The 17902-nt window shown below is 41.0% G+C and overlaps 1 protein-coding gene across 1 annotated transcript; it reads right to left on the reverse strand.

The window, feature by feature from the left end:
* Positions 1-3751: 3751 nt before the first annotated feature.
* Positions 3752-15886, reverse strand: LMOD3 (leiomodin 3). The gene is made up of 4 exons (XM_070735735.1): positions 15593-15886; positions 11495-11696; positions 10290-11455; positions 3752-3778 (listed from the first exon to the last, which is right to left on the reverse strand). Exons 1-4 carry the CDS (start codon positions 15884-15886, stop codon positions 3752-3754), a joined length of 1689 nt encoding a protein of 562 aa, XP_070591836.1.
* Positions 15887-17902: the final 2016 nt, after the last annotated feature.

Genomic DNA, 17902 nt, shown 5'->3' on the forward strand with positions numbered 1-17902 from the left:
TCCCATAGGCCAGTGTTTCCCAACCTTGGCAACTTGAAGATATCTGGACTTTAACTCCCAGAATTCCCCAGCCAGCAAATACTGGCTGGGGAATTCTGGGAGTTGAAGTCCAGATATCTTCAAGTTGTCAAGGTTGGGAAGCACTGCCATAGGCTATTTCAGGAACTGGGTTAAGCCGATTGTGTGGACTCGTCCAGGAGAAAGAAAAAAGCGGGAGTGACAAGGGAAAGAAAGATCCTGGCATCGGTCAGGCGAGGCTTATTTACGGCTCCTTGGCACTTCTCCCTTCTTGTTGACAAAACCATGTGCTTTCTAGCGAGGGGAGAGGGGAGGGGGATCCCACACCCGGCAGCCACCGGAGAGGAGCTGGAAAGGACGAGGGGAGAGAAAAAGCAGGGTACCAGCAGTCAGGCGGGTGTCTTGAGGGGGCACTCCCATCTGGAAGGAAGGGAAGAAAGGCGAGGGCGAGCTATGAAGGAAGGAAGGAAGGAAGGAAGGAATGGTAAAAGGGGCGATCAAGAGAGGAATGGGTGAATGAATGGACGGAGAGTGGGAAGGAAGGAAGGAAAGAGGGAAGGGACAGGAACAGAGGAAGGGTGCAAAGGAAGCAAGGAAAGGTGTGAAAGGGGAGAGTAAGAGAGGAAGGAGTGAAAGAAGGGAGTGATGGAGGAAAGAAGGGAGGAAGGAGAAGGAAAGCAAGAAATGGAGGGAGGGAAGGAAAGAAAGAAAGGGGGAAGGGACAGGAACAGAGGAAGGAAGGAAACTTATGAAAGGGGAGAGTAAGAGAGGAAGGACTGAAGGAAGGGAGGGAGGGAGGGAAGAAGGTAGGAAGGAGAAAGAAAAGAAATAGAGGAAGGGAAGGTAAAAGAGAAAGAAAAAGAGAAAGAAAGAAAAGAAAGAGTGAAAGAGAAATAAAAAGAGAGAGGGGGAATGAAAGAAATGGAAGGAGGGAAGGAAGGAGAGAAAGGAAGAAAGAAAGAAAGAAAGAGAAAGAAAAAAAGAATGAAAGAGCAAGAGAGAAAGAGAGAAAGAAAGAAAAAGAAACAAAAGAAAGAAAGGAAAGAAAGAGAATGAAAGAGAAATAAAAAGAGAGGGGGAATGAAAGAAATGGAAAGAGGGAAGGAAGGAGAGAAAGAAAGAGAAAGAAAGAAAGCAAGATAAAGAAAAAAGAATGAAAGAGCAAGAGAGAAATAGAGAAAGAAGGAAAAAGAAACGAAAGGAATTGTGATTTTGACTATGCCGGCTCCTTCCCTCCCCCGCTCCCGGCTCCCCACAAACCACCTACCCCTCTACCGCAAGAGGGAAGCGCCCAAGGCGCCAGGTTCTTCCCTTTTTCCCTCGCCCGCATCCTTGCCGCGGTGACTCACCAGGAGAAGGCTGGAGACCCACGCGGCTCCTCGGGGGGCCTTGCGGAAGGCGGCGGCAGAAGCCCCCATGGCCGGCGCTGGGTGCGAGGAAGGATGCTTTCTGCGCGGGCGGAGGCCGAGAGCTGAGAAGGGCGTGCCTTGCCCACCCTCGCCGGAAGAGCTGCCCATCTAGCTGTCCCGCTGCCCCATTGCCCAGCAGGGGATGATGGGCAAGGGACACCTCGGGGAAGGAGGGCAGGGCAGGAAGGGAAGGAGGGGGCTGGCGGGGGTTTAGGAAAGGGAAGCCCGCCGGGCACGAGGGAACGCTGGCTGCGCGGAGCTCCGAGGCCAGCCTTGCAGCTCCTCGGCGGGAGGAGCCGAAAGCCACCGGGAGAGGACTAGGCTCAGCAGGAGAAGCGCCGGGCCCCCCTCCATTATTCAATTTCCCCGGGCCCGTGACACCACTCCCAGTAGTACCGGTCTATCGGCGGCCCTGATGGTCCCTCTTGATTGATTTCCTCCTGGTGGGGAGTGTTTTCCCAGTTGCACACTGCTTTGAACCCGGAAGGCAGCCAGGTAGAGTGAGGTGGTTGCATGGATTCTTGTTGTTCTTGGTGGGCATCACGGTAGCAATGAATGGTGTGATGAAACTACTGCTGGACGAGGAGGAGCATTCTTTGCAGCTGGGCAAAAGCTTCAAATGGCACCCTAAAGCCTCCTTCTACAGCATTTGCTGTGAGTGCCTGACAGACAGCGCTTATGAGCCAGGCCGGTGACGCCAAAACATGGGCTTGATTAAGCTAGCCTGGCCCCATATCAAAAGAGGGCCTTAACCACAGTAGCCTATGCCTGCCTAACTTAAAACAGGCTTCACTGAGGTCAGTGTGACTTGCTCCCAGGTAAGTGGGTATAGCAGCCTTCCCCAGCCAATAGTTTGCTTGCAGCTTATAATAAGTAAAATAATAAATGTGAACACTAAAATTCCATTGGGGCCCAGATCGGAGAGTTGGGAGGGGCAAAATGTTTACTTCTTCCTGGGGTGGGGGCTAAGAGAAAATAATTGAGAAGCATGGGGCTACCAGAACCAGACAACAAAAATTTGGACAGTGAATTGATGGCATTGAGAATGTCAGAAAACACTGCCATCTTGTGATTATATGTAATTTCCCAGCACAGATCCGGTAGCCCAAATATTGTATCTAATTTAGATAAAAAGACATATTTAAAAACATAGAATAATTAAATATTGCATGGGAAAGAATTACTGCCTTACGACGAGAAGGACTATAACAATACATAGTAACTGTGATTGCTTGATAGTGCAGACTTTATTCTTGAAGTTTCTTAGCGTGCCTACCTGTTCTGTTAGAAAATGGGATTAATCACAGATGTATCATGCAGTGATAGGCATTCGGGTGATGGCTAACATCTTTTGATCAGTCAAAATCTGACTGATCTGTGACTGCCCTCAAATACTGGAAGACAGTTATCATATCACCCCTAATCCTCCTCTTTGTTAGACTAGTTATATCTTATTCCCTTAACTATTTATCATATGGTTTAGATTCTAGACTTCTTACTATTTTGTTCTTCTCTGCACTCTTTAGAGTCTCAGCGTCTTTTTTTTTTTGTATCATGGCAACCATAGATGCAATCTATGGTACTATCACTTGTTGTGATCTTCATGGTCCCTTTGTTGATGCGGTCTAGAACTGCATTGGCTTTTTTGGCAATTGGAGCATATTACTGGCTAATACTTAAGTGGTGGACCACTAAGACCCACAGATCCTTTTAATGATTGCTACTGTAGAGCTGGGTTATTATTATAGTTGCTACATCTTACCCAAAGATGTGATATGCAGAAACCTTAAAAAGGGACACTTATTTTGAGAAGAGAAACCCCTATTCAGATATATTCATTTGGAAGTTGCTGTTTTATTTCTCTTGTAACATCCCTCATCTTGCAAAAATTAAATTAGTTGTTATTAACAAAAAGGTAAAGATTTTAAAACTGGCAGGTATTCCCCACAACTAAAAGGAGAGTGGAAGAATGAAATAATAATACCACAACAGAATGTGCGATGTGCTTCTGTAAAATGTAAGCGAGAAGGTCATATGGAGACAGTACATTTTTTCTGAAGAACTGATGACAGGGATGGCACAATGATTAAAAGAGACAGGTGAAGTAGCCTTTTCCACTTCTGCCTCTCCTCAAAATAAAAATACATCTGGTTGCTTGAGATTGTAACTCATCAATCATCACTTCAACAGACCCTATGCTTTAAACATTGTTCCCATGTCTTCATGACACCCAGATGAAGGAATCAATTCCTGAAACCTTCTGAAGCAACACTTGGATAGTCTGGTCATTTTTCTAGCTGTTTCCTTCAGCAGAACAGGGTGCTTTATTCCAGCTCTTTGGGAACAGGTACCTGTGCAGGAATTGTAATAAAAATGTATGAATTGGAGAAGGGAATGGCCAGAGAGAAAAAGAGAATAGCAGCATATGTTGGAAAAGACACAGTAAAATTGAAAATGATTTCTTGACATACTTTCTGGCAAAACATCAAAGTAGCTTTTATGTAACAAAACATACAGTGAAGCTAAAGTATTTTTCTTGGAAAGTAACTTGGTTGCAGAGAAATGCTATTCAACAACCCAAGATTTTGCTGTTTCAAAAATAAAACATTTACTATGCTATCCCACACCAAATTGTGTTTCCACCCTACAACAAAGTGGCTACTGAATGCAAGTAGCATAATAAATCAATGACACAAGAGTTTGCGATAAGTTTTATCACATTTATGTATCTAGTAAAAATCCTTAACCTTGTAATCACGATGTCAACATTTTTGGGGGTCAGATTTAGTTCAATGCAATTGTTGTTTTGTAATGATTAAGGTTTTCCAAAAAATAAAAAATCTATCAAACAAGAAAATGTTAATCCTGTCTTAAGTTTTTCCCACTTGAAAATTAGAAATTTATTGTTTCTATGCGTATTTAGAATAAACTATAAATTTTGAGATTTTTTTAAAAAAAAATCTTCCCAGATAATGTATTGATCTCCCCGTGCTTATTTGTACAAATTATAAGTTATTTATACAAATAATAAAGACGGAAGATAAATCAATTGGTCAATCAATCATATTTAAAACTGACTAGGATCTTCCTAAATCGTCTCTTTTGAAAATACAATTTACCTATAATGCCATAGTGCAAAGAACTACCACTGGCTGTAGTAGTATATACTACTTGACTTTGACCTTGGAACCTTATACCTGCACCTCTGAGGTTGGCATATAATTTACTACTGGGGAATGAATGACTTCACTCATTAACAGGTGCAAATTCTGGCCTTGCCCCATGTGAGAATTTCTGAGGCATTCCAATCAATCTAAAGAGAGACATTGAATCCCGAGTTGGTGCGATATGAAACCCAGCCTGCTGTGTAAATGAGAAGGGGGGATGATTGTGGCAGAAAATGCAGTTCATCTCCTACAGTGCTTTCACTAGATGTTATTTGAGAAGCCTCATCCCAACTTTGAAGGATTTGTAAACATTCTCAAGTGCTACAGAAGGAAAGAAGAAACCAGTGAAGCAGCAAATTGTTAGCTTTCTTTTATCTGCTTGCTTGAGGGTATGCAGGTGCATGCCCGAAACACAGAGACCTGTGTGGATACAGTACTTCAAGTGCTTTAAGTTGATTGTTTATTGTTAATGGCAAGTATTCTGAGCAGAGACAGGTTACAAGCGGTGTGCCACAAGGGTCTGTTCTGGGTCCTATTCTTTTTAATATGTTTGTGAGTGACATAGGGGAAGGTTTGGTAGGGAAGGTTTGCCTATTTGCCGATGACTCTAAAGTGTGCAATAGGGTTGATATTCCTGGAGGGGTCTGTAATATGGTAAATGATTTACCTTTACTAGATAAATGGTCAAAGCAATGGAAACTGCAGGTTAATGTTTCCAAATGTAAAATAATGCACTTGGGGAAAAGGAATCCTCAATCTGAGTACAGTGGAACCCCGACATAAGAGCTGCTCTACTTAAGAGCAACTCGAGATAAGAGCTGGGAGGGGAGAGATATTTTTGTTCTACTTACAAGCCCAAATTCGAGATACAAGCGCCAAGGAGCTGTCTCCTGAAGCCAAACGCTAACTTCCGCGTTCGGCTTCAGGAGACAGCTGCGAAGCGGCACGCGTGTTTTAAAAGGTTGCAGCCGGCCTGGGGGGCTCGGGGGGGTGCTTGCAGCTTTCTTTCTTGCTCTTTTTCTTTCTCTCTTTTACCTTCCCTTCCTCTATTTCTTCTTTTCTTTCTCCTTCCCACCTTCTTCCCTCCCTCCCTCCCTTCACTCATTCCTCTCTTACTCTCCCCTTTCATAAGTTTCCTTGCTTCCTTCCTCTGTTCCTGTCCCTTCCCCCTTTCTTTCTTTCTTGCTCTTTTTCTTTCTCTCTTTTACCTTCCCTTCCTCTATTTCTTCTTTTCTTTCTCCTTCCCACCTTCTTCCCTCCCTCCCTCCCTTCACTCATTCCTCTCTTACTCTCCCCTTTCATAAGTTTCCTTGCTTCCTTCCTCTGTTCCTGTCCCTTCCCTCTTTCCTTCCTTCCTTCCCACCCTCCGTCCATTCATTCACCCATTCCTCTCTTGATCGCTTAAAGCCGGTCCCTGGTGCAAAAAGGGTTGGGGACCTCTGTCCTACAGGATTGGGTGGCAGAGAAGTTGAACATATGTAAATTTAAAAGTTTAAGAAAGTTTACAAGTTAAGTGAAAGAAACTTCATTATTCATTTATATGTACATGTACATTTCTTCATTAAAAACATGTCTTTCTGCATAATTTAGACTAACTTTGTGAGTTTTTTGAGGGCTGGAACCAATTAAAATTATTTACATTAATTCCTATGGGGAAAAGTCGTTCGAGATAAGAGCTGCTCGACTTAAGAGCCCAGGTCCGGAACGAATTAAACTCGTATCTCGAGGTACCACTGTATTGCATTGGCAGTTCTATGTTAGCAAAAACTTCAGAAGGGAAAGATTTAGTGGTAGTGATTTCTCAAAATGGGTGAGCAGTGTGGTCGGGCAGTAGGAAAAGCAAGTAGGATGCTTGGCTGCATAGCTAGAGGTATAACAAGCAGGAAGAGGGAGATTGTGATCCCCTTATATAGAGCGCTGGTGAGACCACATTTGGAATACTGTGTTCAGTTCTGGAGACCTCACGTACAAAAAGATATTGACAAACTTGAACGGGTCCAAAGACGGGCTACAAGAATGGTGGAAGGTCTTAAGCATAAAACGTATCAGGAAAGACTTAATGAACTCAATCTGTATAGTCTGGAGGACAGAAGGAAAAGGGGGGACATGATCAAAACATTTAAATATGTTAAAGGGTTAAATAAGGTTCAGGAAGGAAGTGTTTTTAATAGGAAAGTGAACACAAGAACAAGGGGACACAATCTGAAGTTAGTTGGGGGAAAGATCAAAAGCAACGTGAGAAAATATTATTTTACTGAAAGAGTAGTAGATGCTTGGAACAAACTTCCAGCAGACATGGTTGGTAAATCCACAGTAACTGAATTTAAACATGCCTGGGATAAACATATATCCATTGTAAGATAAAATACAGGAAATAGTATAAGGGCAGATGGACCATGAGGTCTTTTTCTGCCATCAGTGTTCTATGTTTTTATGTTTCTATGAAGCCCATATAACGCTATCAGAGATCTTTATAAAGTGGCGCAGTTTCATTTTTGGTTATCAGATTATATATTAGCAAAAGGATACCTTACATTAGTAGTCACCATTGATGGGCATGTTCCAAGCATCTGCAGCTTAGAAATGTACTAATTTGCCTCCTGGTTTCTATTCTTTAGGTTATTCACTCCTTGATGAGAATGTTCCTAAATTCACAGGCCAACATGTAGAAAACCATTTAAGCATTATAGAATGCTTGTCTGCATGGACTCTTTCTGATTTTGGTTGTGTTGTGGTTAGCTCTGGCCCAGCTCCTGCCCCAAGGACTGTGGATGTGGGGGAGACATCCACATGCTGCAGGCCTGTTTTGCTCCCGGTGGAATCTGATGATGAAGGCTCCTCTGACCAAGAAGACATGAGTGACAGGGAGGAGGAGAGTGTGGCAGACAGCTCAGAAGGAGATCAATTATCTAGCTCCTCCTTGGATTCGGAACAAGAGTTAATGATACAGCCACGCATGTGGAGAGCACTGCATAGGCAGCAACAACTGAGAGATTATTATCAAAGAAAATGAGGCCACCTGTGGTTGGGTGGGGCTGTGGTAATTAGTGAGGCTGCTATAAATAGCAGCCTGTGGGTTTGGCCATTGTGGAGGATTATCTGATCGTTGTGTTTCGTGCCTGCTTTGCTGACTTTGACCTTTGTGTGCTGATTTTTCCCCACTTTGAAACTAAACCAGAGCAAAGTGTGTTTCACTTTGTAAAAGAAGAAGGACTGTGAATTGCCTCACAGCTGCAAGCTAAATATCACAGAACTGATAAGGGACGTGTACAAATTACCAGTTTGTTTGTAGACGAGGGCTCTTTGCTATACAAAAAGAGTGCTCCGTTTATTTGCATTTTCAGTATAAAGAACATTATTTTGTGTCTGAAATTGTATCTGTGCATTTTTGGGAGGATTCTACCAGAGAGCTCGACAGAACAGGTTGAAGTAAGTCTTATTCTACGAAAAATGTTATGAGCAAGAGGATTTGAAAATATCAGTTTTGTTTTCTATTATTATTGTTGTTATTGTTGTTGTTGTTGTTGTTGTAAAATGACTTGTATTGCTGAGCAGAATATAGAGCTGATAATACATTTCTAAATATTCTACAGGGAATTGGAAGGGTTTCCGTTTTTGTTTACTAATAATAATAACAATTTAGTGATGATGGCAGAAAAAAATCTCTGCTCCCTTACTTATATTTGTAAATGTTTACTCATGATTATAGTTAGAAGCTAATCCAGGATAGACATTTTCCTGGTATTTTTTGAACTATGGTTTCCATAATTTGTTGCCTTTAACCATGTGGGTGGGAACCGAAGTCCAAAATGTCTGAAGACAATGAAGCTGCCCATCTCCCTGCTGGACAAAATAAATTATATGATAACTAAAATAGAATTGTTACGGTCTATTCAAAGTTACCACCGACCCCTACCCCAAAAAGTACTTACAACCCAGTTCTGAAGTTCTGGTGGCCAGCCCCACTCCTGTGGTCACATTGCTACATTCCAGGTGCTGGGCAAATTGGCATTTATGATCATTTACACATGATCATGTGACTGTGATTTACGATGCTTTTGCCAAAACCTGACTTTTACTTCCAGTTTTTGGTGGGAAAACCCCCCCACAATGGGTTTGCTTAATGACCCCAACATATACTTAACAATCACTGCAAAAAAGGTAGTAAAATCAATGATCTGCTTTATGACTATTATGACTAATGACCATAATAGAGACCGTGTCTCTCCAGCACTCCGCGAACTGCATTGGCTGCCAATTGGTTTCCAAACACAATTCAAAGTGTTGGTTATGACCTATTAAGCCCTACATGGCATTGGACCAGATTATCTACGGGACCGCCTTCTGCCACATGAATCCCAGTGTTCGGTTAGGTCCCACAGAGTCAGCCTTCTCTCCAGATTCCATCAATTAGACAATGTCAGTTAGCGGGGCCTAGGGGAAGAGCCTTCTCTGTGGGGGCCCTGGCCCTCTGGAATCAGCTCCCCCTGGAGATTCATACTGCCCCAACTTGAAAACTTCTTTATGCCACCATTTATATTCTTTATGCTACTATTTATATTAGTTGGATCCAATTGTATTTTGCATGCTGTTTTATTGCTGACATATTGTGAGCCGCCCCGAGTCCATGAAGAGGGATGGCATACAAATCCAACAAACAAACAAACAAATAGATAAATAAACAAATAGATAAACAAATAAATAGCAGACTCCATTACAATCGTAAGCGGAGGACTAAGTGGTGGGTTGCTACTGGTTCAGACTAATTCGTGAAAGCCATAGGTGGAAATTTGGCGCTGTTCGCTGAACCGGTACTGATGGCCAGCTTGCCACACCTCTGAACCAGTTCCTTGATCACTGCTGCTTGAAAGTGATTGGCAGCGAACCCTATGCATATGTGCAAAGGCTTATGCACATGCTAAGAGAGTCAGTACCCAAATGTAACACATGCACGCACTTTGGACACAACATGTGCACTTCTGAACCGATAGGAAAGGTAAGAGAAACCCACCCCTGCTGAGGTCTACCTATAATACTAATCATATTTTATCAGCTGTTATTTCTGCCTTTTCTAAGAGCAGCAATCAAATCAACAGCTAAGGGGGACTTACACCAACACTCCGCAGTCTGCATTGGTTGCCGATCAATTTCTGGCCACAATTAAAAGTGTTGGTTATGACCTATAAAGCCCTTCATGGCATCGGACCAGAATATCTCCGGGACCGCCTTCTGCCGCACGAATCCCAGCGACCGATTAGGTCCCACAGAGTTGGCCTTCTCTGGGTCCCGTCGACTAAACAATGTCGTCTGGCGGGTCCCAGGGGAAGAGCCTTCTCTGCGGCAGCCCAGACTCTCTGGAACCAGCTCCCCCCGGAGATTAGAACTGCCCCCACCCTCCTTGCCTTCTGTAAACTCCTTAAAACTCACCTCTGCCATCAGGCATGGGGGAATTGAGGCATTCCCCCTCCCCAGGACCTATACAATTTGTGTATGGTATGTCTGTGTGTATGTCTGGTTTAATAATGGGGTTTTAAAATGTTTTTTAAATTTATTAGATTTGTTGTGAATTGTTCTATTGTATATTGTGAGCCGCCCCGAGTCTATGGAGAGACAAATCTAATAAATAAATAAATAAATAAATAAATAAATAAATAAATAAATAAATTGGTTCTTCCTTGAGTCACCCAATACTCACCGGTTTCAAATAAGCTACATTACTCTGGCGAATATCCTTAAGTAGCTTGTCTCTTGGAGTGGTCTCAACCAAAGGAGGGGGCCGCCTTCTCGGAATAGGTTTTAGGGTCTTAATCACATCTTTGAGATTGGTTTTTTCAGCTGGCTCTACATATTCCTGGATAGTAGGTTTGCGCTTCGTCCTCTTGAGCTTCACTATCTTGAAAGCGGGAAGGTCACTGTTGCTTTCCTCTTCAGGTTCTTCTCTTACAGCAGGTTCATTTCTTCGGCCAACAGGTGGGGCTTTGGGAACTGGTGGCGTTGGAAGTTGCATTGGAAGAGGCATCATTGAAGCCGGTATCGGTCCTCCTAGCAATTCCCACATCCCCGGAGGCAACCCAAGTCCGTTCTCCAACATGGCAATGAATTCCTTCTGCTGCTTTAACTGTTGCAATTTTTGCTCCTCCATCCTTTTCTGTCTCTGCTTATCAAGGTTTCTGCTGAGGAGATTAGTCACCACCATTCTGGGTCCTGGAAGTTCAAAGTGGTAGCCTATCTTAAGAAGCGTAGGGTTGGCTTTCAGCAGTCTGGCAATCTCCATTTCTGACTGATGACCCAACATACCTCTCTGATTGTGGAAACGTAGCTCCGTAAGCTTCTCGTTGTACTGCAGGCATCTCATGATGGCAACAATCCCTTTACCTGAGATGAAATTGGAATCGATATTCAGAGTGGTAATACTCCTATTTTCCCGCAGCATGTTGGCCAAAGCAAAAGCTACATTGTCGTCTGCCCCAACGTTGGCTAAACTGAATGTTTTGATGTGCTTGTTCTTCTTCATGGCATTGACAAAGTCCACTAGCATCTCCTTGGGGATGTTCTCAATATTGTTTAAGTTGAGTTCTGTCATTTCTGAGTCATTTCTACGGACTCTTACTAGACTCCCTTCTAAATTAGTTTGATTTCCTGAAGGGCGTGCACTTAATTTAATAAAACTAGTGTCTAGAGCTAATTTTTTGGGAATATTTAATTTTGAAACTTTCTTTTCATTTTCTCCTTCTTTTTCACCATCTTCTGTGTATGATCCTTTAGTTTCCTGGGTGTTCTTGCCATTCTCATGAAGTTTTTTTGTTTCTAGATCTCTCTTCTCTGATTCTTCTATTTTCTCTTCTTCTTCTTCTTCTTCTTCTTCTTCTTCTTCTTCTTCTTCTTCTTCTTCTTCTTCACCTTCTTCCTCCTCCTCTTCCTCCTCCTCCTCTTCCTCCTCCTCTTCTTCTTCTTCCTCTTCTTCTTCCTTCTCCTCTTCTTCCTCATTCATTTGTTTGTTCTTTTTGTAATCATATATATCTTCATTTGCAGCATCATTGGCTGTTGGCTTTTCACTGCTACTATTGGCAACATTTTCTTCAGAATATTCTCTGATGGGTCTCTATAAAAACAAAATGCTGAGAGCTGAAATAATTTTAAATCATTTTGCCACATCAATTGAATGAGACTAAGAACGTTGATGAATTTGTTTTTCTGTTATGAAGATTTACAAGTTTAAATGGAAAGGCATCACAATAACATTAGCAATAGCATGCTATTTACAGCCTCCTCTAAGTGGTTTACAGAATCATCATATTGCTCCCAAATATCTGGGTCCTCATTTTACCCCCCTCGGAAGGATGGAAGGATGAGTCAACCTTGAGCCAGTGGTGAGATTTGAACTGCTGAACTACAGCTAACTGTTAGCTGAAGAGATGGAGATAGAGGGAGGGGAGTGTAAAGAAATGAAGACTGATGAATAGTAACATAAAATAGGTGCAAAATAGGATATTGATTAATGATTGATTGGATAAAAATGAATAATTATGTTTGCTATTGACATAAAGTATGTGCATTGATGTATATATGGAAATTGGGGGGGGGGATAAAAATTTTACAATATTTTTTCCTTCCCCATCTGCTCAATGAAGGGATCATCACTCAGAACTTCTGCACCCCCCAAGCGTCATTTGCTAAGACTGGTTTAGAAGAGAGAAATAATATGTTTCTCACTTATTATATAATCCGTACCTTTGATTATGCTTTAATTTGAGAATTACCTCATAAGAAAAGTGAGCATGAAGTGAACTTATCCCCATCAGAAAGTCAAGTCTGTTCAAATATGAGAGAACGTATCTCATGTACAATTCTTAATTCAGATGTTTTTCTCAGTGGTTCCACAAACTCGTTTTTAAAAACAACACACATAGGTAGTTAAGTATACTGATAAAATGATATGTGCAATACCCTTTTAGGGTCTAAATACTATTGCAAAACATACTTACTGAATACCTCTGGAATGTTTTTCTGTATACTATCATATCAGTTCATGTCTTCCAGAGAATGGCATGAGGTTGGTAGTTATTGAGGACTTCAACAGCCTCACCAAAATGATCTTGTCTCGGATGTTATTCAAGATGTGCATGAAACTGCTTGGTATGGTTTCTAAGAGTTATAAAGTCGGGTATAAGCTAACAAAAGTGGGTGGCAACACCCAGCTTTATTCTTGTCTAACATCAGCAGCATCATGAAAAGCTGCAAACTACCTAATCTGGTTCTGGATTGTTTGAGGATCAATAAACTCATGTTGCATTATGTGACTTTGGATTCAGTGCATTCAGAAACTGAGTTGGTTCAGGAACTTCACTATATATTAACACAAGGATATATTTCCTAGGAAAAAGATAATTTTCAGTTTGGGGTGTTGGCTTATTGTTGTTGGTGATCTAGTGCTTAGAGTACCTATAACTACTCTATCAGCCAGATTCTTTCTCGGTCTGGGATTATTTGTAAATTCAAAATTGGATGGTGGTGCTGAATTCTATGTGGAACTATCCTAAAGTGCAAAAATTATAACTATGGCAAAATGTATTATATGCGTGTTAAAAGTTGCCAATCTCAAGGAAAAAACTTAGTCAAATTGCCTTTTGAAAAAAACACCTTTGAGACAATACTTATCAAAGTAGATTTCATCAGGACCAGATGAAAGATTCTAATTCTATGTATCTGTTTGGTAATTTTACTTATCAGCTTTTTATTGGGAACCTGTGAAATCTTTGTATATTGTACATACATCCTTTTTTTCTGGCTGAGAATCACTCACTAACTCTTTGATGTCTGCATCAATTGCCTGTCTCCCAAAATTGATCAAGTCAAAATCAAATTAAATTGCTGTATCTTGCTGTGAGCCCCCCCCCGAGTCTGCGGAGAGGGGCGGCATACAAATCTAAATAATAAATAAATAAACAAATAAACAAACAAATAAATAAATAAATAAATAAATAATAAAAAAATAATTACATATACTTAATAAAATTTCTATTAACTCTTCTAAACTAATTATAATGAAAGTATGAGGATCCTATTAACAGGATTATCCACTTTTAATATGATTAAATATGCATGAATTATCAGGCTTCACTTTAGCACCCAAATGCTTTTGTACTGATATTTGGTGTTTCATTGATGCTTAATCATAAGACAATAGTTGAAATACTTCCAACAAATTAGAAACAACCTAGGACAAGAGTAGGCAAAGTTGGCTCTTCTATGACACGTGGACTTCAACTCCCAGAATTCCTGAGCTAGCATGATTGCCTTAGGCATTCTGAGAGTTGTAGCACTGAGAAACTTAATGAGAGATGAAGTCAGACATATCAGAAGACACCAAAAGACGGTCCAGATAGTATAACTTAGGCAGGTTTACTTGGCTCTTTGTGGAGTATGGGCTTTATTAAGTCAAGATGGTCCTTATGAACTTTTTTTTCCAGATCTTTGTGATTATGTCTGATTAAAATCTTGTGAAATATTCTTCTCCATGTAGGGAACATTTTAGTTTGCATAATTTAATTACTCTAATAACTATTCATTATGGTGGTGCAATGGTTAGAATGCAGTATTGCAGGCAAACTCTGCCCACAACTTGAAGTTCAGTGCTGACCAGCTCAAGGTTGACTCAGTCTTCCATCCTTCTGAGGTCGGTAAAATGAGGATTCAGTTGGGGGCAATTTACTTACTCTGTAAATTGCGGAGAGAGTGCTGTAAAGTACTATGGAGCAATACAGTGATCCCTCGTTTTTCGCGGGGGATGCGTTCCAAGACCACCCGTGAAAAATGAATTTCCGTGAAGTAGAGGAAAGATTTCTTAAATGTATTTAACGAGTATTTGGACTTTAAAAACCCACCCTTTGCATTAAACAGTCATTCTATAATGTTTCTCAGCTGGAACTACATGTGATATCCTACCAGTTTATTTAATAGAGTACAGTAGAACTGTAGAATAATTTTATGAATTTTTAATAGATTTAAAATTTTCAATGGATTTAATGAATTTAAGCCCCCTTTGAAAACCCCTGAAGTAGCGAATCCGTGAAAGATGAACCGCGAAGTAGCGAGGGATTACTGTATATAAATCTAAGTGCTATTGCTGTTGCTATATTCCCCACCACCAAGTGGTGAATGACTCTTCCTCAGATTGTGTAGAATCAAAAGTGAAAGAGGAAATGAAAGTGCTATTGCTATTTTTATTGAACAAATTTATTCCTATTTTCCTGCATAGAAGGAACTCAGGCAGGTAAATAAGAATATAAACACAATAAAATGGGAGGGGGAAGCATTTCAGAATGTTCATTATTAATATAATAGGTTTGTTGGGTTGGGATTTCAAGATTATTTGATAGTAATAGCTTTTTGCATGTTTGTTTCCAGTAATAGTAAATAGTGGAATATTATGTATTTTAGACGATTTTTTACTCAACCTGACTGGAGATGTCAATTTTATCCTAGAGATCCATAAAATTATCTAAACCATAAAATCCCAGAGCCTGGAAAGGCTTGCAGGTCCAGCCTGCTATTTAGTGCAGGAATAATAAATTATATTACAGTACTAGTATGACTTAAAACATGCAAAAAATATTCTAAAGTCTATTTTAAAGTGTGTACATCTGCTTAAATTCAAGACCTATTTATTGGAAGCAGAGGTAGTTTCTCCCAGTTCGGACCAGTTCTATAGACCTGGTAGTAACTTGTTGGCCTGGATTGCTAGAACCCGCAGCGACCCGGGCCTGCCATGCCTCCAAAGCGGTTCTTTTGGCAGCGCCATAGGCACCGCCATCTTGGTTTTTCTTTTAGTACTGCTCATGTGCGAAGCATACCCATCTGGCATGCCATTGAGCAAACAGCCCAACCCATGATTGGAAGTGTGGATAAGAGCAGAATGTTAGCAGATGCTTATCAAACCCAGTGATAAAATATGGAATAGCACCTGTATGCAGAATATTTACATTTCCTGCTCCTTACCTCTGAGGGTAATAGCGTGACTGGCACCCTTTCATTCTCATGCATTCGTCTGGAGGCCTTCTCCCAATACAGGTAATCAACAAGAGATCTGTGATCAAAGTTTCCTGTTGGGGGTTTCTCCGTCTGGTCCTTCTGTATCATTCCGACTGGCACTTTGGGGTCTGGAGCCATGACTTCCATTTCAGACTGTAGTTCCCTCAGTTCCTCAGGAGATAGGTTTGCTAAGATTTCATCTTCATCTATCTCTCCCGAACAGACATCCTCTTGGTCGGAGTTTTGGCTGAGGTCAGACATGTTCTTTATTGATAAAAAATAAGCACAGAGCAGGTACTCGGAGAAAAAACCAAATGTCAGAAGTAGAAGAAAGGATAGTAATTCCTTTGGCAACCTTATGAAAAATCTTCAGTGTTCAGTGTTTGTTTGTGTGTGTGTGTGTGTGTATTTTTTCCATCAGAGAGAGTGTCGTAGGTCTGTCTTAGATGATGCTTCAGGAAGAGTGAGGGAGGATTGAAACATATGGCACATCTAAATTAAGCACGGCTTAGTCGGAGCAAGAAAATTTATGGAGGTGCTGCCATATTCTGTTTTGAGTAGCTTATGTCAGCTGTGTAAGCCCTTTTGACATTTTGGTACAGCTGCTCATGGCATTGCCACAATCATATTCTAGCGGATTCCTGCAGCTATACCATTTTAAATGGCTCACGGTATACACTCAAAATTAGAATAACAGAAAATGAAGGCTTGTGCATAGATTGTATTGAAATATGTCGGAAACTCTTAAGATTTGCATGGGTGACCTTATGAACCAATAGTTCTCACACTTGTTCCAGAGCTTTACAACTGTTTCAAAACGATTGATTTATGAAGTCCAGATTAAATGACATCAGCAAATATCTTGTTGTTATTGACACCAGAACTAAGGGATGTCCTTGGAAATATGCAGTGTCACTAACAAATCAAATTGGCCAAGGCAGCCGCTGCCACAGCACTATTCATTGCAAAAGAAAATGAAAATAGTATTAGAATGTTAGAGTACACATTGTTCGATGTTTTTGAAGAATTGGTTGGATCTCATGAAAAATTATAAAGGCATCAGATCTGATGTGAAAGGATGTTGTTCTGTCTTAGCGCCGAGCCCCCCAGAAATCAGACGCATACCACTGGTTTAACTAATAATGAATTTTAGTATGTACAAAAAATATTTGCAGTTAAAGTCTTTTCGAAATGAAAATAAATGGCTTTTAATGGCTTCCCCGTATTGATTATTAAGTCTTATCAGCTGGCTAGAGTCCCTGAAAGAGATTAACACTATAATAATTACCAAGCTGAAACAATATTCAGAAGCGGAGATGTTTGGAAGTTAGCTGGAAGCCCAGAGCTTCTCAGAAAGCCAAGAATATTTATCTTAAAATCACAAGCCAAAAAACAAGAGTTAGAAACTAGATACTAGAATGAACTATGTCATTCTCTGCGCAGAAGCAGCACGTTACTCCATCTTAAATGCCCTGAGGGTGTGGCCCAGTAGTCAGCAATGCTACTCACGAGTAAACCTCCTCCTGAGTAACCACTCATGTCTCCTAGAGGCCCTGCAAATCCTAGCATCAATAAGAGGCTCTTCCTCTTCTCCTGAGTCACTCATCTCGGGAGGTGCAGAAGACCCTGGTTGTACTTCAGCCTCTGACCCCACATCCTCTTCACTCTCAGTCTTGGGTGCCAGGAACCCAGGACACCTGTACTGTGTCTCCACTGTCTCTACTTCCTCTGAGTCCATGACTAATTGTGCAGGATGAGAGCAGACCACAACAGATCTGTACAATGATTAGTTGGCAGCAAAGAGATTCAAACAGTTCTTTCTGCTGTCAGTTGGTAGTCACCTGGATTACCCTATCAGGTGGCTTTACAAATTACCTATGCAGAGACACCAATGGGCAACTATCTAGTGTATTTTGTTCAAAAACCTGAACATTGTTAATTATTTGATTGGAATTGGCATTTTCTAAGGTTTGGAAATTTTACTTATGTTTTAAAATGCCAGTATTGGATTTTGGGCTGCAAATTTTTTTACTACTGCACAGAGGGTGTGGCTTATTTTGTGGGTGTGGCTTGCCCACCATGTGACCAGGAGGGAGTGGCTTGAAGATCATGTGACTGGGGTGGCTTAAAAATCATGTGACTGACATAAAGGTGGACATAAAGAGATTAAAATCCAGGAGCATAAAAACAAATAGAGTTGTTCATTGAAATATTTTCTCCATGAAAATTCTTTGTTCAACTTCCCCCTTCCAAAACATGAGTGATGGAATTCGGGAA

Source organism: Erythrolamprus reginae, chromosome 2 (assembly GCF_031021105.1).
Source record: "Erythrolamprus reginae isolate rEryReg1 chromosome 2, rEryReg1.hap1, whole genome shotgun sequence".
Lineage (NCBI taxonomy): Eukaryota > Metazoa > Chordata > Lepidosauria > Squamata > Dipsadidae > Erythrolamprus > Erythrolamprus reginae.